Source organism: Eschrichtius robustus, chromosome 7 (assembly GCF_028021215.1).
Source record: "Eschrichtius robustus isolate mEscRob2 chromosome 7, mEscRob2.pri, whole genome shotgun sequence".
NCBI lineage: Eukaryota > Metazoa > Chordata > Mammalia > Artiodactyla > Eschrichtiidae > Eschrichtius > Eschrichtius robustus.
Genome location: NC_090830.1, coordinates 74724780 through 74745921, shown reverse-complemented (window position 1 = coordinate 74745921; position 21142 = coordinate 74724780). Strand labels below are relative to the sequence as shown.

General features: G+C 49.3%; 1 protein-coding gene across 1 annotated transcript in view; it reads right to left on the bottom strand.

The window, feature by feature from the left end:
• Positions 1-547: 547 nt before the first annotated feature.
• The window catches only part of HK1 (hexokinase 1), a 70040-nt gene continuing 49445 nt past the window's right edge, over positions 548-21142 (bottom strand). The window contains exons 9-18 of the mRNA XM_068547720.1: positions 20624-20857; positions 18202-18506; positions 16672-16820; positions 16244-16363; positions 14801-14896; positions 13035-13134; positions 9046-9229; positions 7024-7179; positions 3072-3305; positions 548-1434 (exon numbers count right to left, since the gene is read on the bottom strand). Coding sequence (XP_068403821.1) covers positions 1290-1434; positions 3072-3305; positions 7024-7179; positions 9046-9229; positions 13035-13134; positions 14801-14896; positions 16244-16363; positions 16672-16820; positions 18202-18506; positions 20624-20857 — 1723 coding nt within the window. The 3' untranslated portion in view covers positions 548-1289. The remainder of the gene's footprint in view (positions 1435-3071; positions 3306-7023; positions 7180-9045; positions 9230-13034; positions 13135-14800; positions 14897-16243; positions 16364-16671; positions 16821-18201; positions 18507-20623; positions 20858-21142) is intronic.

Below are 21142 nucleotides of genomic sequence, written 5' to 3'. Positions count from 1 at the left end.
TACCCTGGGCTGCTGCAAGGCTTCATCTGCTCAGGGCAGGGCATCTCTTCATCCATCGTCCTGGAGTCGGCAGAGGGGGTGATGCGGGCAGGACCTGCTCTAGCACAGCAGGAGGGAGGGCCAGCGTTGCCCTGTCCTCTCATGGGGCTTCCAACAGCCCCCGCAAAGCCAAGCTGACTTTTGCTTTGTTCCAACTACAAGTGAGGAAGCCAGGCTATTGGAAGACGGAGGCCTTCCATCCCTTTACCTTCTGAGAGGTGTCGAGGCGGGGGCTGCAGGAGTCCCTCCCTGGGGTAGACCCCCGGGGCTGGAGCGGGGAACTGGAAGGGCAGGTGCTAGAAGAAGGGGAGAGGCTACTTCCTGACCCTCTGCAGGGTACAGAGTACAGAAGTCCTCAAGCCAAAAGAAGGCTGCACGCTGAAGAACACAGCCTTCATTTCAAGCTCTGCCCCTGACCCAGAAGGCCACCAAACCCCTCAGGGTTTGGTTTCTGCCACATCCCCCCGATGTCCTCCCCACTCCCCAGCCATTAAGCATCACTCGGGTCTTTGAATTGATACAAAGTTTACTAGGTCATACAACATGGCTCACAAAAGCGATGGGAAATTCCAATGAGCGTACTGTTTCTTGATTGGTTCGTTTTACCCAAACGGAGACAAGACACTTTCCCGCAGGACTGCCCACCTCCCCTCCCCAAGACAGACAGAATGCAAGACTGTCACAATGTGGCTATGACCAGTTCCACAGACACACAGTTCAGTGGCATTGACACGCCCTGATGGGACACCAGACAGCAATGGGCGTGGGGCCGGGAGGAAGCAGCGGCTGAGGCACCCGTGGGAGGAGGAGTCCCGGCAGTGTCTGCTGGTGATGATACATTGCACACGGGGGACACATCCCCAAGGACGGGCTGCGGAGGCCCATAAGGCCTGTCAGATGGTGTGACTTTTCATCTTGGGCCAATAAATAACTGTTGGACGAATGCATAAGTTAGAAACGGATGCCACTAAACTTCACATGTGGGGAACGTACGACCAGGCTGAAGTCAAATCATGCAAAGTGGCAGGGCAGGTGAGGAGGGATCTGGAGGTCAGGGAGATTACCAACAGCACACACTCTATTTTGTACCCTACGTTATGCGCCAGTAGTTGGCTTCTGTTTTCCTCCCCGCGGTGGTGCTGGCGGGCTCTGGCGCCGGCGTCTCCCAGCACAGCTCGCTGGGCAGAACAGGGGGTCGCTGCTTGAAGAGAGAAGTGCTGGAAGGGCAGCAGGCTGGGGGTCCAGGACTCTTAGCTGCTCGTTTCTTGCCGGAGCCGAACGCCCACTGCCGTGATGAGGGCGGCTCCCTTGCCGCTACCGTCTTCGGATAAGAGGAAGGACACGTTACACTTTGGTGACAGTTCCTTCACGGTTTGGTGCATGATTCTGGAGAAGCTAAAAAGGACAAAAATAGAGAAGGGTAGGTAGAGGAATATGAGGAGAGACGCCAGACCCACCTGAAGACGCTGAAGCACCCTAACAATAAGGAGGGAAGCAAGATGGGAGGGGCTGCTTGGAAGCAGCTGCGGCTTATTGAGAATGGCTGGGAGAAAGTGGGTTTACAACCAGTCCTGTTAACAATTTGCAGCAGGGAGGCACAACGGAGAATCCAAAACAAGCTGCTCTGTACACCTTCTGAGGGCTATGGCATGAGTAACACACCCAGACGGCTCCCATCCTCAAAGCCTGAGGCTCCGAGGGGACCGAAAACCAAGAAGGGGTGCTGGGACCTGGGTGTGGACCACTGAGGCGGGCCAAGCTGGTCCGGCACTGGGTCAGCTCAGCAGGCTGCATGGAAACGAACATCACCCACCCCCAGCTGCAGCCCTCTGAGAACCCAGCCCAGCACCTGAAGCTAAGAGGGGGAGCCCCCCACCCCCGTGAACTATAATCTCTAAGTAAGAGGTGACTCTGGGTTCTTGCATTTTGTGCTGAAAATGAGATAGCGCCAGGCTGAGGAAGCTCAGGGCAGTGGGGGTCCTAGAGGTAATACTGACTCCCCTTTGTTAGGTACCTACTAGGTGTCCCACACTTTATATATGTAATGTCCGGCCTGCCGGTGGTCATTTTCCCATGAAGAAGAGGAGACTTGGCAGAGATGAAACCACTGAGCACAGCTCCTAAATGGTGGTACCAAGATTAAAACCAAGCGTGTCCATGTGCGGCTCCAAAGCCTAGCTCTAAACCACAGTGACAACGAGGACAGCTATGAAGGTGGAGAGACAGAGGTCGGGGTGGAGCCGAGCAGATGCTTTCATCCCAAGCCACGGCCATGACGTAGGCAGGCAATGCCTGCACTGAGTTGGGTGAGGTTGCTTTTAAGTAGAGTGAATGGCCCAGTTTACTGGGGACAGTCCAGTGTGATTATTAGTAGCACTCTCTTGACTGGCAAAAGTACCTCCGTTTCGACAATAATATGGTCTCTCTATTCATAAGAGCCAAGCTTTGGGATGTGTGGTAGATCAAAGAGCAGAGGGGCTCATTTCTCCTCCTCCAGCATGGGGTGTTGGACACCTGACCAAAATGTCAGGGAGGTCACATCCCACCCGCCTCCCTGCTACAAAGCCCAGGGCCAAAACCGCTCCTGCCTTCCAAGGCTCTTGACAAACTGATTTAGCAGGTGGGCAAGACAGTGGGCCCTCTTCCCCTTTCCTTCACTCCCTCTTCCCGCTTACCAAACACAACCTCCGGGCCAGGCTGATGGGTAAGTCCACGCCCACCCTTACCTCCTTTCCTGCTCCCCACCTGGATAAGAGAGGCCCAGGGGGAGGGGAAAGCAGGAAATGCCAGGCCACAGGTGTGAGCTGGCCAAGTGAAGCCGCTCCTCCACCTCCCCAGGGATCCCAGGTAAACTTCAGAGCAGCTCATTTCCTCGTCCCAGACAAGCCCCACCCTGACCGCACAGCCTGCAGGTTGGCTGTGTCCTGGCGAGGAATTTTCCTGGTGGGAATCACATCCTGATGTCCCATAGCCATAAAGGGGCCTTGCCTGCCCAGGAAGCTCCGCCCATCCCCACCGGAAGCCCCACTCACTGCGGATGAAGCTTGTAGAGCGTCCCGTCCACGCCCACAGTCACGTTGAGGTGGTCCAGCCCCCTGTTCTCGCGGATCTTATCCACCACGGCAGCCATGCCCGCGCCGCACAGCTGCGCGGCCCTCTTGGACACTACCCCGCACACGGTCTTCACGAGGATGCTGTCATCGCACGTGCTGTTCAGGCCAAGCTGCTGGAGGATGGCCCGGACCTGCAGCAGCGCTAATCGGTCGCTGTGGGGGACAAAAGCCAGGAGGCTGGATGAAGCAGGACCCACGAGAGCAGCACAGAAGCCGCCGACTCCAAAGGAGCCGGCCCCAAATCACTGCACTCATCCACGAAAAGGGGCATGGGGTTTTCTCTCCCCTTCAAAATAACATTTATTTGTCTACTTTTTTTAATGATCCCCAAAGTATTACATGTTAAGTTGTAGAAAAACTAGCAAATCTAGAAAAATAAAAAGTTGGAAAATTAAAACTATCTACAATCCCAACACTGGGGAAAATACTATTAACGTTTAAATATATTTCCTTCCAATCTATTTTTCTTGGATATCATTAAACAATGTCATTGTTCTGATATGTGAATAGGCTTGTTCTTTATTTATTTTAAAATTTTTGTTTTATATTGCAGTGTAGTTGATTAACAATGTTGCGGGCTTGTCCTTTATATATGGTTTTCTTTCTTGCTTTCTTCCATGCTTCATACATCTGAGCAAGTTCCCACCTCCTTATCTGAGACCGAGATTGGTAAAAGCTGCCATAGTATTCTATTCTGGGGATGACCATAACTTATTTAGCCAGTTTAGAGAAATTTAAGTTGTTTGCAGTTTTCTGCTAACATAAAGTAACACTCTGATGACATTCCTCTTTACAAGTCTTTGTGTGCAAGTTAGATTTTTCCCTTAGGATAACATTTCTCGGTCAAAGGTTTTTTGTTTGTTTGTTTGTTTTTTAATCAGTCATCAATTTTATACACATCAGTGTATACATGTCAATCCCAATCGCCCAATTCAGTGCACCACCATCCCCACCCCACCGCGGTTTTCCCCCCTTGGTGTCCATACGTTTGTTCTCTACATCTGTGTCTCAACTTCTGCCCTGCAAACCGGTTCATCTGTACCATTTTTCTAGGTTCCACATACATGTGTTAATATACGATATTTGTTTTTCTCTTTCTGACTTACTTCACTCTGTATGACAGTCTCTAGATCCATCCACATCTCAACAAATGACCTAATTTCGTTCCTTTTTATGGCTGAGTAATACTCCATTGTATATATGTACCACAACTTCTTTATCCATTTGTCTGTCGATGGGCATTTGTCGGTCAAAGGTTTTTGATACATATTGCCAAGTGCCTTTCTGAAAGTTGTATCACTTTACTGTCTCTAACAGAGTATTTGGCCTTACTTGTCCCCAGTGGAAAGGGGCTTCCCTGGTGGCGCAGTGGTTAAGAATCTGCCTGCCAACGCAGGCAACATGGGTTCGAGCCCTGGTCAGGGAATATCCCGCGAGCCACTACGGAGCCCACGTGCCACAACTACTGAAGCCCACACACCTAGATCCCGTGCTCCGCAACAAGAGAAGCCACTGCAACGAGAAGCCCGTGCACCACAACGAAGAGTAGGCCCCGCTCGCCTCAACTAGAGAAAGCCCGTGCACAGCAACGAAGACCCAACACAGCCAAAAATAAAAATAAAGTCAATAAATTTTTTTAAAAAATTAGAAACACTGGACAATTTGGTAAGAATGGCATCACACTGGTTTAATCTGTGCTCCTCTCTATTAGTGAGGATTACTGTTTTTGTTTTTGTTTATTGGCCATATGAACTACCTTATACCAAAACTCTTGTTCTCCTGAGATATTTGTCTCCTTCTCATTAAACTGAAAGAGTTGACAATGACTGATGATGAACACAACAGCAGTGGTAAGAGCAGTCAGCCTTTTTTGAGGACTTACTATGTGACACGTGCTTTACATACATCACCTCATTCCTCCTCCTAACAGCCAACTGATCCATGTATGATTATTCCCATTTTAAAGATGTGGAAATTGAGGCTCGGAGAGATCGAGTAACTCACCCAAAGCTCACAGCCAATGGGGTAGAGCAGGTCTCAAGACCAGACCTGCCAAAGCTCTTGCCCACCATGCCATGCTCTGCATCTTGCATATATAATGCAAATGTTTTCCTTAGTTTTCTGTTTGTCTTTTAAGCTTGATGACTGATTTTGTTTTTAACTTATAGAAACTATGCAGCTAAATTTGGCAATTTTTTCTTTATGATCTCTCCCTTTGCTATCACACTTGAAAGGACCTTCCCCAGCACTTCACACCCACCAGGATAGCTATTATTAAAAGAAAAACAAAAACAGAAAAGAATAAGTGTTGGCGAAGATGTGGAGAAGTTGGAGCCCTTGTATATACTGCTGGTGGGATGTTAAAATGGTGCAGCCACTGTGGAAAACAGTATGGCAGTTCCTCCAAATAAATAAGTAAAATAATGATGTGATTCAGCAATTCCACTTTTGGGTATACATCCAAAAGAATTGAAAGCAGGGACTCGATCGTGTATTTGTACACTCATGTTCATAACAGCATTATTCACAACAGACAAAAGGTGGAAGCAACCCAAGTGTCCATGGATGGATGAATGGATAAACAAAATGTAGTGTATACATACAAGGAATTATTCAGCCTTAAAAAGCAAGGAAATTCTGACACATGCTACAACATGGATACACCTTGAAGACATTATGCTAAGTGCAATAAGCCAGATGTGAAAGGACAAATGCTATATGATTCCACTTACATGAAGTCACTAGAAGAGTCAAATTCATAGACACAGAAGGTAGAAGGGTGGTTGCCAGGGGCTGGGGGGAGCGGGGAAATGGGGAGTTAGTGTTTAATGGGTACAAAATTTCAGTTCGGGATGATGAAAAAGTTCTGGAGATGGATGGTGGCGATGGCTGAACAACAATGTGAATGTACTTAATGCCACTGAACTGTCCACTTCCAAAATGGTAACAATGGTAAATTTAATGTTATATATATATCTACCACAATAAAAAAATGTTAACACGAAATAGTCACTGATATTTTCTTCTCATTCTTTTCTGGCTCCTATTTTCCACACTTGGCTCTTGGGTGAACTTGGAATGAGGAGAGAAAGCAGTGGGGAACTTGGTTCCCTATCATGGTGCACCCCCCCTCACTGCAGCTGTGAAATGCCATCACTCCACGTGCTCAAGTCCTCCAGGGTCAGTGCCGCAGGGCCGCTGTCTGCAGCTAGCACTTCACCGCGTGGGTTCTGGTGGGCAGTGAGTTTTACCTGAAGGTTACAGACCCAGGCCTGGGCGAAAGCGAGGAGCAGACCCGAGCCGAGCCAATATCAGTGCTGCTATCATGACCATTCTAAAATGAAGGTGGCTTTTGCACAAGCTCTTTTGCTGAGCACTTTTGCACCTCTTCTCACAGCTCACTGTGGAAGATGGCAAAGGCACAGATGAAATGTTCACTCTACATGAGAAAAACAGGAGGAAGACAGAAGCAGCTCGCTGTGGGGCACGGTGGGCGGTGAGCTATGCATCCTAGGCTGCCTTTCAGAGGAAAAGAGAGTGAGGCCAGACCAGGGGTGCTTGGCCCTTTTGGACTCAATGGTCCTTCAATACAAATATCTGTGATGCACCTTTCCTACCCTGAAATGTAACCTACTTACACACAGGATGATTTCAAACAAATCAATATAATGCCCTAACATACAGGATGAATAAAAGGAAATGATTTATAGTAAAATTATGGAACTTCAAAATGCAACTGCTCAGGGCCTACTAATCCAGAGGAAGAAGAAAACCCTCACAAATGGCCAAAATGTCCCCTATGTTGCCTACTGCCCCCATCACAGCCCCCTGGCCAGGTCCACCTCTAATAGGGAGGGCCCTGCCCACTCACCTCTCGATCTGAGAGAGATACTTGGTCTGAAAGATGCCCCGAGTCTTCAGCGGCTCAGAGATCTGCCCTCGGAAGAGGAATCCCCTCTTGGTGAAGTCAATCAAGATGTTGCGGACGATTTCACCCAGGTACATGCCGCTGATCATCTTCTCATACCTGAAACGAGAGGAGGGGACTGGGTGTCTCTTTGAAGCCTGCGGTCTCACGGTAACCCCGGGCGCCTCACTGTGCTTCACGGGCATCACCAACCCGTGCTCCCAGCCCTGTGCTCCCCGGCAGAGGCAGAGCGTGAGACCGGGAAGGACTGAGGAAGCCCCAACCCTCCCGGGATCAGACGCCAAAGTACCAGCAGGACCATCCTCTTCCTCACCTGACTCCCTGCCTTTGCCTGGCGAAACCCCACTCCAGCTCTCAGCTCTCAACTTGCCCAGCACTGCTCCAAAAGGTCTGTCCTCTCCCTGCCTATCTCAGCTCCCACGCACCCTCCCTCCTTCACAGCACACACAGGTCCTCCGCCCCTTGGCACCCCTGCAGCGAAAGCCTCGAGGGGACAGAGAATGTGTGTCTTGCTCAGCTTTGAGTCCCAGGGCCCAGCACAGCTCAGCGCTGCTCTCAGTCAGGTGCTCAATCAATACCTGTAGAACCAGCAAACGGCTTAAAGGAACAAGACAACACAGGGAAAGTTCCCACTAGATTTTTGGAAGGTTCTGCCAAAACCCAGAGTGCTGGTCAAGTACCCACAGAGTGATAAAGCCACACAGGCTGGAGGACCCAGGCGGCCACCACACCCCTGAGGGTCACCTGTTCTTGGGGGCTTTTAATTCCTGTCCTCTCCATGCTCAGGAGCCTCAAGAAATGACATGGGCTTTAAATGCTTCCATGCACACACCCCATCCCAGTGTCCCCAAGCTGGCACGACTCCACTGGAATCTGGATACTCCAGAAGACTTCGGGTGGTCCACAGGAAAAACACGAAATGGCACTACTATCATCAATTCCCATCTAGTCCTTTTCATTCCATCAAGGAGACGTCTCCTTGGTGTTGATAAGTTTGATGCTGATATGGCTCTAACCCCTTCCAACCCCTACTGATCTCCCTTATAACAAGGGGGGGTCTTCCTGTAGAGCTGTTGGTAGGCACAGTAGCTAGGACTGAAATAACGCTGTTCTTCACTATATCCATTTTATGGTAATATTGGTTTTCCTCCCTCATTAAACGTAAGAATACAAGCTGATTTAAAGAAAAACATTAAGCATAGGTGGTATTTGGAAAAGACAAAAATCTTGAGGTTAGCTGGAGAATCACTTATGTTTGGGAGGTATTACCCCCAGCTCTTCATTCTGTTCCTGGGGGCACGGCTTAGACCACCTCGTCTTGGCTATGGCAGAGGATGGCCTGATCCCTGGGAGCTTGAGACAAGGGGCCATTTGTCTCTATGCTGGGAAGGGTGGACACTGCCATCTCGGGGAGGGTCACTGACACCCGAGCTGCAAAGGTCCAAATAGCCACTAGGCGGTGCAGGAGGTCTGCCGTGGGAAAAGGAGGAATTGGCGGTGGCGGGCCTCTGCCTCACCCATGACGGGGAGCCCCCCACTCCCACTGGCAACATCCTAATTTCCCTTGCCCCTTAACAACTGCAGGTCAAGTGTGTTCTACTAAACATGGCAAAAACCTGCCGACCAACAGATTTCTATTAGTCTGATGGGGAAGAAACATAGAGCAATGAGAAGGCCAGAATGTTCCAGGATAAACCCGGTCACTGAGAGGAGTGGTGTGGCCGCTGCTACCCTGTCCCCAGAGGCACCTGCACAGGACATCAACCCTGGGCCATCCTGTACCATGTGCTGCCGCCGCCCTCCACCCCTAAGTTCTCTGCTCTCCTTGGGCCAAAAGCCAAGGTCAGGAGTGAACCTGAGGGACCACAGTCTCCAGGCTTTGTGCAAACCCCACTCCTAGAAACTTCTTCCATTGTAACAGGCAGAAGGCCCTCCTGTCCCATCTCCTCCACCAGGTGGGATTACCTTTGCTTCCCGCCGTTTAGAGAATATTCATCCACCAGTTTGTCATAGATCGTTCTGATATCATCCAGACACCCGTTGTCCCCAAAGGCACCCCACTCCATGTTGATACACATTCGGCCCTCGTTTCCTTCTAGCGTCTCGACGTTTTTCATTTCTTCCATGTAGCAGGCATTGCTGCCCGTCCCTGAAATACACGAGGGGAGAATGAATGGCCACACCACCGTGCTTAGTGGGGAGGGGGGCTGCAGCTAGGCTTGGGGCCTGGGGCTCCACAGAGAGGGGCACGCTTTTGAGATGAACAAAGTAATAGCTTCACTTTCCCAATGTCTTCCAGGAAAATCTCAAAATATAAAGGCAAAGTCAGAGTTAAAACTGCCCAGAGCATTTGATTAACTTACTTTATACTAAGACGTCAACACCGAGAGCCTCGTGTGTTTACCTGCCCACGCAAGGCTTTGTTTAATACAAGATGGTCAAACAAAGGGATGTATTTTCAACGGTGGAAGTTTAGGCAGCATTCAGACTGGAAGGATATTTCTGTTTCTCTTTCCTTCTCTCTCCACATATACGTACACACACACATACTGTATTTATTATGTACATACACACATACATATAAAATATTACATGGAGGGGTTGTCTACTATCCCACCATGCATGTCCATTTATCTTTTCTTATCAAACTTGGCCGTGGACTCTGCCTGAATAAACTCTCCTGTGTGTTCCAGAATGAGGCCCACCATTAGTTCAGGGAAGGACAGTGTCCTTAGCATCTCAAGGGTGCCCTTCTAAAGCAAGGTTCCTCACCATTTTGGTATCACAGATCGCTTTGAAAGTCTGATGATTCTCCTGAGAAAAGGGACGTTTCCCTGAGTGCACCCCTACACTGTATACACACAATCTGACAAACGGCTTCCAGGGGGTCAGGAGCCTCTGATCTCCATCCCTGACCTCCCCAGGGCAGGGCTAGTCAGACTGTGGCCCCCCAAGGACTAGGGCTGGACCACAAACTGTTTACTGTTCTCGACTAGGAGTAGTTAGGTACAGATGCTGAGAGGAAGCGTTCTAAAACTTTCACAGCAGATTTAATCTCCAGACATCCAAATTTGTGGTCCCTGGCCTTGTCTCAGTGAATGGACGGGAAATTTAAAAACCATCAACTATCCAAGGAGTCCCTCACACAGATATTTTAACATACACCTGAATCCCCTGAGGAGCTGCTGAGATGGATTTTCTGATTCAGGAGGTCTGGGGTGAGGCCTAAGACCCTGCATTTCTAACATGCTCTCGGGTGGTTCTGATGCTGCTGGCCAGGGATCACACTTGCAGCCGCAAGGCCCTCGAGCACCGTGGACCCACCCTGGGCAGGAGACAGAGGTCGATGGATTTTCAACATCCTTAAGGGACACAAGGACACCTCTACCAGCTAGACAAGTGGGCTCTGGCTGCTTTATGCCCTTTAAAGAAACTTAAGTAGAATTCACAGATGCTTCTGACTGTGTACCTGTAAGCAGACAGGGTAGGGAGTCCCCAGAGAAAGACAAACAGGCATGACTCTCTTGATATAAGAGGAGCCATTTTGGCCTAAGCCATTTTGTGATCTAAGCCTGGCCACAAGGCTTGCTCTTGAACAGGTCTCAGTAATAATGATTTTTAAGGGAACAAAAGGACAAACTGTTATCAGGCATGAGAAGTAACAATAGCAAAGATAATAAATCAGTTGTAAAGACTCCTAGCTCTGTTTCAGTGGTAAAGATTAGCCTGAAGCACTTTCCTGAGCTGTTTTGCAGAATTTAAACCCCCGCTGGGCACTCAACCACCAGATCAAGTGGAACCTAAGGGATGGTGATGTTGACCTTTTCTGACCCTCGTGACTTAAATCGACTGAAGCCTGGACTCTGTCAACCTTTGCCCCAATTCTATACTGAATTCTCCTCTGCCTAAGCCCCTTCGTGAATATGCACGTACCCTTAGCTTAAAACTTCCCCAATTTTTCTGTTGGAGGAGACATTGCTTTGGGAAAGATCCCTAGTGTTCTCTTTACTTGCTGCAAGTAATAAAGCCTTCCTTCTGATCTTTGGTTTGGTTGTGTCTTTTGGCTCGACACCCACCAAGAAGTCAACCCAGTTTTCGGGTAACATAACTGGATTATTTTTGTTTTCTCGGCTCCCTTTCACCCAAAGTGTAAAACTGAGAGAAGAGGAGCCCCAGAAATGGAAGGGGTGCAAAGAAAGCCAAAACATGTAAATTATACTTCTCGCTCATGGGCGTTCTGAGCAGAGATCAACTGATGACAGAAGGAAAGAGTGACTTTGAAGGCAGCAGGAGAACCCCCTACCTCGACCCCCCCCCACCTCCGTCCCCCGGCATTTGCGGGCCTGACCTCTGGGCAGGAAGGTGAGGTCAGGCCGGAAGCAGAGAAAGTGCTGTGTCACTCTAGCTTTGCATGTCACACCTAAGCCCATTCATAAGCAGAAGGAAGGGAGGGGCCGGGTGGAGAAAGAAAGCTTTGCAAAAGAAAGGAAGAAACAAAGAGCCCCAAAGCCAGGCCCCAAACAACATTTACCCAGAGCTGCTCCCTAGCTTTTTAAATTTCCACAGGAGCCAAAAGTGGTTTAACAAATGAAAAGGTCTTCCTGGCACCAGGAAGGCAGCCTGCTGGGGCCTTCTCCCAATCTCCCAGGTCCACGCAGCAGGCTGCTTGCTGACTCTCTCCGTCCAGGGATGCTCTGCAGGTGTTAGCTAAGAAACCGGGCCTTTTCCCAGCATCCCTGGCACTAGGAGCAGGATCAGTTAGGCAAATATTTTTCTTGTAGCCTAAATCAAGAAGCTTCCGGAATTTTGTGCTCTCAAGGCCCAGACCCCTACTGTGCTTGGATTATAAGGGAACAACCTGCAAAGCCAGATAATCCCTCTGCCTGTAACCGAGCAGGACCCTATGGGGCCTTCCCGGGACAGACCCCTCTCCCATATCCTCTACTTTAGCTCCTCTCTGAAGTACCTAGATAATAGGGTCTGATGCACATTTCCTAAATTGTTTTACTGATGCTAAAACCCCCACCAAATGGAAGATATTAGCTACTTGATGACCTTGAGAACATAGCGCCAGGCCTGCTGGAGCCTAAGGACTGATAATGTTAACCCCTGTGACACCATCCTGTTACCTCACCATCAACCAATCAGAGAATTGTGCATGAGCTGATCACATACCCTGAGACGCCCCTCCCTCACCTGGCCGTTAAAAAGGCTGTGGAGAACTGTATCGAGGAGTTCAGGCTTTCTGAGCATTGGCTGTCCTGGACTCCTTGTATGGCGCCTCACAATAAACGCTGCCCTTTCGGTCCTGTGGTAATCTAACTCTTTGTCTATCCCCGCTCCCCTCCCACAAAATACCAAAAACATAACATAACACAAAAAATGCTGCACTTTTCCTTCACCACAACCCAGTGTCAGTAGATTGGCTTTACTGTGCACAGGTGAGCAGACCCAGATTTTGGTTCCGTAATATGCCTCCCACTTCAGCAGCTGGGACCATTGGTGCTGAAGGCCAAATGGCGCCCAGACTGCCCTCTGGCCCTTCTCCACAGTCAGGAGAGCAGAAGGCTCTGCTTTCTTCCCAGCCATAGGCCCCGGCCCTGCAACACCTGCCCGGGTCCCTCCCTACAAGCCCTGCTGACCAGGCCAGCTCCAAGCACTCCCACCCTGCCCACCGGGGCGTGTGAGCCACCTGGGGGCCGCACTCCTGGAGAGCTCCGTTCCTGACAATCTGCTCACAGTCAGCTGGAAGCCTCGGGGGCTGGGTGTTGGGAGGGGAAACCCCTGGAGAGCCCTGCAGCCTCGGGCCGTCATGAAACTCTGGAGGTGGTTAAGGGGACAGTGCTGACAGATATACTGTCTCACACCGAGGGCTGAGCTGTTGGCTCAGGGCCCCACAAAACAGGAAAACCCAGCCTACCCTGCCCCAGAAAAAGACCTTCCAGGACACCCACCTACGATGAGTCCAACCTCGCAGGTGGGCTCCTCATAAGCACAGGTCATCATGGTGCCCACCGTGTCATTGACCACAGCCACCACGTCCAGGTCAAATTCCTTTGGAAAGAAAGAGACACAGGTTTAGCTTTAGGGGAGGGACAGCGCTGCCCGGCTTGAGTTCTGCAGGGTCACTCTGCTGCACTGCAGTCAGAAAGCTGCTGGTGCATCAATAGTTTCCTTACCAGCCTGTGAAAGGTAATGAGATGCTTCTTCACTAAACATCTACTATTAATGATGTATCTGAAGCTTGAGCTCTGAAGGAAGGAAGTATTCTACCCATTTCACAGATGGCAATGAGTCCTAGAGAGGCAGCCCAGGAGAATGGAGAAGAGACAAGGGACAATGTCCAAGTAGCTCTTTCTCTTGGCAGGTTAAAGTATTACAGCCTTTCAGAGGGCAAAATGGAAGTACCAAATCCATGTCTCAGAATCTGCTCTTCGGAGACAAACATGCAGGTACACAAAGGCACATACAAGGGTATTTATTGCGTGACTTATATGAGCCAGAAGGAGAAACAACCCAAATCTAGATCAAAAGGGGCATGTAAGGCCTGGTTCGGGCAAACTCTGGAATCCTGCACAGCCAAGAAAGTGAATGAGGTTGGCCTCTATGTAGCGATACGAAAGACTGCTGTTTCATAGTAAGTGAACAAAGCCAGCTGTAATATAGTATACATGGTGTGACTCCCATGTTTTAAATGTGTGTTGGTATATGCATGGAAAGTACATTTGAAGAACACTGAGATTAAGAGTTGTGAAATGGGCAAAAAGAGGGCATCAGGTTTCTTTTCAATGAAATATTAGCTGTCGTCTAGCACACTCTTCCAGGAACAATCGACCCCTCTTCCAACCCATTCATTTCAGCCTTCCTGACTGCCTGTGTATATTAATCTGCTCTTCTGAACTGGAGACACTTGAACGGACCTTTTTTTTTTTTTAACTTCTAACTGATTCCCTCATTAATTAATGAGTTAAATAAAAACTTCAGAATTTTTCATTTTATATTTTGTCAGTCAATGTCCTCCAGCCAAAGACCACCAGAAACATACCCACAGTGGACAAAGCTGCGCTTCCTGACTGGTTGGTTGCAACACGGGCAAACACATCCCATGGTGCATGCCAGAAAGTGCTAGAAAGCACAGTTATAGGATCTGAGCCTGTGCTGGTGGTTTTAGGGAGGGTTCTAAGAAGTGGGCTTTTGCTCAGGACTGGATGCTGTCAGGAAGCAGGGCCATCTCTGAGCACGTGCCAAGTTCTGCCACGACGACGCAGCGCTTCCTGCTCATTTGGTTCCATCGCGGTCGCAAGGGGGCTGTGATGACGGCTGTGCTCCGCGGCAGTGCCAGGCTGTGCCTCACGGTCAGGGGCTGCTTTTCCCTTTTTTGAGCTGGAGGAGAGCCATGATTTTACATTCCTTAAACTATCCTTTAATAACACAAAACTGTTCTGCTCTCTTTTATTGCCATCGGTTGGGGCAACCTTAATACCCTTGTCACAGGGTTCTGTAACGTTTGAGTTCTTTACAGCAAGCAAGTACTTTTTTTTTTGGCCGCCGAGTGGCATGTGGGATCTTAGTTCCCTAACCAGGGATCGAACCCATGCCCCCTGCAGTGGAAGTGCGGAGTCCTAACCACTGGACTGCCAGGGAATTCCCGAGCAAGTACAATTTTTATAACCTGAAAAAAATAGGAAAGACTTTTAAAAACATCCTTTTAATAAGTTACCTCTCTCCTTTTTACCGCATCCCTCAGTAAGGTCGCTACATCCTGCCCCACGCAATCAGTTGCCTTAAAACCTTTCGTCCAGGTGATCAAGATTCCCTGCAATAGGAAGGGCAGTGGGAGAGTCCTGTGTCATTAATCCTTCTAGGCAGAATACAAAATCCCAACCCCTCCTTCCAGAGTAAACACCTGCTAAGAATTTACAGTGAGACGATGCTGGAACATCTGAGGCACAAACCAGTAAAATACAAAGGGTCCTCCGCAGGCCTGCCCCTCTCACTGTCCTCACAGTGGTCTGGTTTGTAATCCCCACTTCACAGATGGAAAAACTGAGGCATAGAAAGTTAATGGTGCTGCCCGTGGTATAACCAACTAGTTCCTCTGAAGAACAGCTTGCCAAAAACATAAGTGGAGAAATGCAAATTTTTAGTAACACTGCTACTACCTAAAGTAAACTTTAGGTTTGATTGGACTGTAGTGTATACACTTGCTGGGTGTGTACTCACTATGATGACGGTATAAGTGAACTGCTTTTAAAAATCACCAGACCTTTTAAAAACTGCAAAACTAAGTTTACATGGATCCACCTGTTGAGATCCAAAAGAGTTATTAAGAGGGAAAAAGACCCGAGTCAGCACTGTGTCTGGATTAACTGGCTTCCAGAGGCAGGTGGCCCTGCCCAGCTTGCCAAGTGCTGCCAATCACGTGCCTCAAACCCTGGCATAAGGCCCCGTGTGATGTGGTGCCAACACCAGGGCCTGCTCCCTGGCCATACCTCTACCTGTGAAACACAGAGGATGGGTCTCGCCTGCATGCTTCTGCACAACCGGTCCCTTCCACACAGAACATCCCCCTGGGCCTGCCAACACCCCTAAGCGTGGTGCCGGTGTTGCTGGAGTAGGCTGGGATGCTCCACTAGACTGGCGGCTTCCTGAGGGCAGGACCTGTGTGCCCAGCTCTTGGTCCTCAGCAGGTGCTCAAGCCCTGACCTTGAGCCCTGGTTCATTCCATTTATTGAATAAACATTTATTAAGCATCTTCTCTGATAGCACACTGTGCTAGGGCCCGTGGGGAACACAGGTCCTCGGCTCAAGGAGCATACGACATCGCAGGAAAGAGAGACACCAAAGATCACTAAAAACTGTGTAAGAAGTGCTATAACCAGGCAACGTTCGAGGAAACAGGGAACACTCACGAGGGTGAGATTCTTTTTGCCTGGAGGACCAGAAGGCTTCCCAGAAGAGGTGAATGCTTTAAATGATAAAAGAAGAGTAGAGTCTTAAGATGTACTGGAGGGTGTGGCGTAAGGCCTGGGTCAACCCACTGCGACAGCTAAGCTGTCCCAGAATCGAGGGATGACACAGAGGTTGGAGGAGGCTTCAAGAGCTGACCCACACTGGCCAAGGGACAGTCAGCGCCGCCCGATGTCTGAAAAAGGAGACTCACCGCATCCAAGCTCGTCTGCTTGCAGGGAAACGAAAACGTGAAGCCCAGAGGCATTCTGGGGCCCTTGATGCCCATGTAGTCCAGGAAGTCAGAGATGCAGGAAACGATGTGGTCAAACAGCTTTAGGAGAAAAGAAGGGCTGACTCATGTACCTTCTAGTTTCATACCTTCAGTGCATACATACAAGTACACACACACACACACACACCAGCCCCCGACACATGCAGAGCAAGCCCCCCTCCCTAGTATCTTCCCAGCCCCTGAGCATCCTAAGCCCAGCATGGCTGAATGTACCTGATGCTTTCGGGCCACACAGACACAACTGCACAGCGGCATGTATCATATGCAGGTTCTGGGGCCCAACGATGCCACTGGCCAGGTCTGTGACGCACATATGCCATGGTGGTGTAAAAGCAAAACTGTCTCACCTCTTCCCCAGTGCCCTGCATGATTTCCGTGGGAATGGCGTAGATCTTGTTGTGCATTTCCACTGTTCTCTTTTTCCCACTGCGAATTTTCACCAGCAAGACGCGGAAATTCGTTCCTCCAAGATCCAGGGCCAAGAAGTCACCGTGCTCTGTTGTGGTCAAGAACATAAAGAAGGTCAAGAAGAGTTAGTATTACCTCCTGGCAGCCAGTAACCCCAAGACTTCAGACTTTCAAGGGAGGAAGCCGCATATTAAATATAGGGGAGAAGCTCTTAAGTCTTCCCTCAGCACACAGCCCAGGCTCAGAGAGGGTGGGCACTAACTCATGACCACCGCAGCCTCTGAGCCACACTAGAAGGACAAAAGGGCCCATGGATGAACCATCTGTCACAGTAAACAAATAAATTTTACCAGGCTACTAAAAAGCCTGGCAACAATGACCTGATCTTAGGGAACCTCATATAAAAATTAATAATATATGTCTATGTGTATAGTGTTTGCAAAAATGGCCACAGTCACTCCTCCCTGTATGCAGGCTTCTTTGCAAAGTGACTTTGCAGTTCTTCCCGTCAAAAGATGGAATCTATTTCCGCCTCCCCTTGGATCTGGCCTGGCCTTATAACTTGCTTTGGCCAACAGAGTGTGGCAGAAGCGGAGCTGAGCCAGCCCCAGCCTAGGCCTCCAAGAGGCTTTGAGGTCTCCCTCTCCCTCGTGGACCCTGCTGTTACCATGTGAACAAGCCCGGCGGCCCGCTGGAGGATGAGACACGTGGCCGGGCACTCCTACACCCCAGCTGACAGACAAATGCTGGATGTGTAAGGGAGAGTCCCCCAGGGACTGCAGACGCATGAATGAAAGATCAGCCAAGCCTGGCCCAGATGAGCAACGATAAGTTGCCGACCCAGGGACCCCTGAGCAACAATAAGTGGTTGCTGTTTATAGCCACTAAGTTTCAGGGTGGTTTATAATGCAAGAGTAAGTAGCTTACACATAGGACATACTCATATCACAAACAGTCATCAGCACCCCCCCCAGTGCTCAGCTCCAACAGGACCAGCAAGGTCAGCAGTACGGGGTTGGACGCTGAGCTCCAATCTGCCCGGGTGTAACAATCCCCAGGCCTCTGTGTGCCTCTCCACCAGGACCTAGGAAGGGGGCAGTGAGTGTTTATCCTTCTTCTGCTTTCCTGTGTTTATCAGAGGCCCTATAGCAATCTCAGTGCTTCGGGATCTGCCCAGCTCTGTTCTCTTAAGAACACTTTCTAATTCTGAACAGGGCTGTGGTTTTAGAGACAGCACCTGCCTGGGAGGCTGGACCAGGGGAAATCGACTGCCTTGAGTCACACACGCGGCAAGTCGGTGGTAAAAATGGAAGAGAGAGGTTTGAGTGAGTTTCTAGCTCTTGCCAAAATCATGCCACCCCAGTGTAAAGCATCCCCTGGAGAAGCCAACCACCCTGCAGCCCCACCGTGACTCGGCCACTGGTATGAGAAGCAGGAGGGGCGTGTCAGCCCCCAACAGAGGTCCTCACCTGTCCCATCAGGAGTGCTCCGGACGAAGGAGGGCAGCATCTTGACAACGGCCTTGTCATGCGTCTGCTTGCCCAGCCCCAATTCCATCTCGGCCCGCATCCTCCTTTTCACCTCCAGCAGCATATCCTTGGTGAGACTGAAGTGGGCCAGGGTCTCCTCTATCTGCCGGTGCTGCTCAGCCAGGCGGTAGGCCACCGCGGTCACCATGGCAGCCCCCTTGCCGCTGCCACTCTCCGAGAGGAGGAAACGCACATCGCAGTCGGGCACCAAGCGCCTCAGGGTCTTGTGGAAACGCCGGGAATACCTGGGGTGGGGAGGCCACAATAGCCGACTGAGCCGGACTGTAGGGACCTCTAGGACCCCCTTCTCTCTTCTTGCACACCTTAGTTCCATTTTCTACACTTGCTTTCCGCATTACTCCAGTCACACAACACATCCACTGTAGAAAAGTTACCAAACGCAGACAGGTAAAAAGGGAAAACTGAAATCACCCACAGTGACACATAAAAAGAGAGGGCTCTCAGTACTACATGAATATCGAGGGACTTCCCTGGTGGTCCAGTGGTTAGGACTCTGCACTTCCACTGCAGGGGACCACAGGTTTGATCCGTGGTGAGGGAACTAAGATCCCACATGCCACGAGGCCAAAACAAACAAACAAAAAAGAATATCAAATACAGAAAATTCAGGGTCCAAAAAAATGTTGTTGTCCACCATAACAAGGAGATAATACAGCACAGTGGTCAAGAAAGAGCCCAGTGTTTAAAAGTCAGACCAGGAGACAGGGTGAGTGCCCCCACTTCCATACCAGGGGACCTTGTCCCGTTACTTAGCCTTGGAGTCACGGTGGATGACAGCATCTGGCTGACAGTGATGTGGTGGGAACTCAGTGAGTTCATCAAATCTTCGATGAATAACTGGCGCTGAGCCAAGGGCTCAATCAAGCAAGAATTGCTCTTGTTTTCCATTTTCACTTGGCCCTTTCCCCCAGCCCCCAAGACCAGGGATATTTTTTAGTGGTTAGAAGAGGACTTTAGGACAGGACTCAGTGAGACACAGACAACTTTGGAGACAACTTTCTCCAGGTCTGTGGTCTGTTGTAAGTACAGAAGGCTGCCTGCCATGCGAAACTGGGAAACCGGAACCTCAAAATGTTAACAGCGGTCAACTCCAGGGGATGGGATTAACAATGACTTCTATTCTCTTTGTAATTTTTTGAACTATCTGAAGTTTCTACACCAAAAATATGTTATTCCCGAAATAATCAGTATTGAATCAAAGTTATTTTTTAAAATATGATGTTGCAGATGACAGAGTTCTAGAGATGACTGGTGGTGATGCCTGCACAACAGTGTGAATGTACTTAAATTTACTGAACTGTACACTCAAAAAATGGCTAAGATGGTAAATTTTATATTATGTATATTTTACCACAAGTAGAAAATTATTTTAATGTGATGTAAATCCCTAAGCTGTCTTGTCCAAAAATTAGCCAAGAAATTTAAAAACAAAAAAGAGAAAAAAAAAAGATGCCTAATTGCATTATCAAGAATTTTACAAAAACTCTAAGAATATAAAGAAATAAAATTATGAACCTGGCAGATAATAGCAGCTAACTAGCTCAAACCCTATCCCCTCAGCAACACTGAACTATTTCAGTTTAAGTCGATCTTTATTTAACTGTTACTAGAACTGGGTATTAAGGCACAGTATCTGCAAGGCCACTTCACAGGCACATTATACATACAATGGGAGAAATATCTGAGATCCTGTACAAAAAAATCACGTCACAGGCAGTTATTGTTAAAACTCGGAACATAAAGACTTAGAATTCACCTTTAGCCTTTTTAAAAGATTCAGACCATGTTCTTAGTGGCCACAGAAAGCTTTTGACGCTAAGGCGTCCAACAGAGAAGAAGGCAGCATCAATGGGGACCACTTAACAACTTAATCTCTCTCTGGCTCTCAGATGCAAAGCATCAACAAGTTGCCCATTTTTAAAAAGTACTATCTGAGGGTTGGAAGGGCTTTAGAAACTCATCGGAGCTTCTAAAATAGGAATGTGGGCACTACACCTATGACCCGAGCTACAGTGAGGATGAAGGTCCCTGATGAAACGCAGACAAGCAAGAGAATTCAAGATGCAGACATATTCCACCCAGTGCTCCTGGCAGCTATAGAAATCTCTAACAAGACTTACGAAATGAGGAGAGATGACAGTGCAGTGCAGAAGCAACACCAGCAGGAATCAGCTGAGGGCTGGATACTTCCCCAGGTGGGCAACTCTGACCTTTCTGCCCAGAACTACATATTGTCTTGTCTGCCAGAAACCTTCACTGGGTGCAAAAGTCTGCCCTCTGGAGAAAGTCCTTAGCCCAGGCGGGTATTGAGTGCCAATTATATAGCAAAGGGCAGACTCACTGTGGGTGCGTCTTGTAAAGAGACCCGTCGACACCAACCGTGGTCCGCAGCCTGGGCGTGCCCTTGTTATCTCGAAGACGATTCAGGATGGCGCCCAGCGTCGCAGCCACTAGGTTGGCAGAGCGGAACGAGACAATGGTGCACACGTGCTGGACCGAAATACAGTCGTCATCAGATGGCTCCACTCCCAGGCGGGTCAGGATTTCTCTGGCATTGTGGAGGCCTTCCTTATTCCTGTGAGGTCAGAGGCCAATACTTGCGAGTTAAGGACCACAGCAGGCAGTGCAAAGCACTGAGGTTTGAAGGTCCTGGAGAGGTGAACTCACCGTTCACCACGTGTGTACGACATGGGATGAAGGCAGTCAAATGCCTGAGGAGAGCCTGAGAAAGGGTCTCCTCCGTAAGAAGTCAGGAGGCAGCAAGAGGAAAAACTATACTAGGCTGGGTTATGACATGTCAGACAAACGGAGAGAAGTGAACAAGCCAGACCACATGGGCCCTGAACAGGTGAAGAAATAG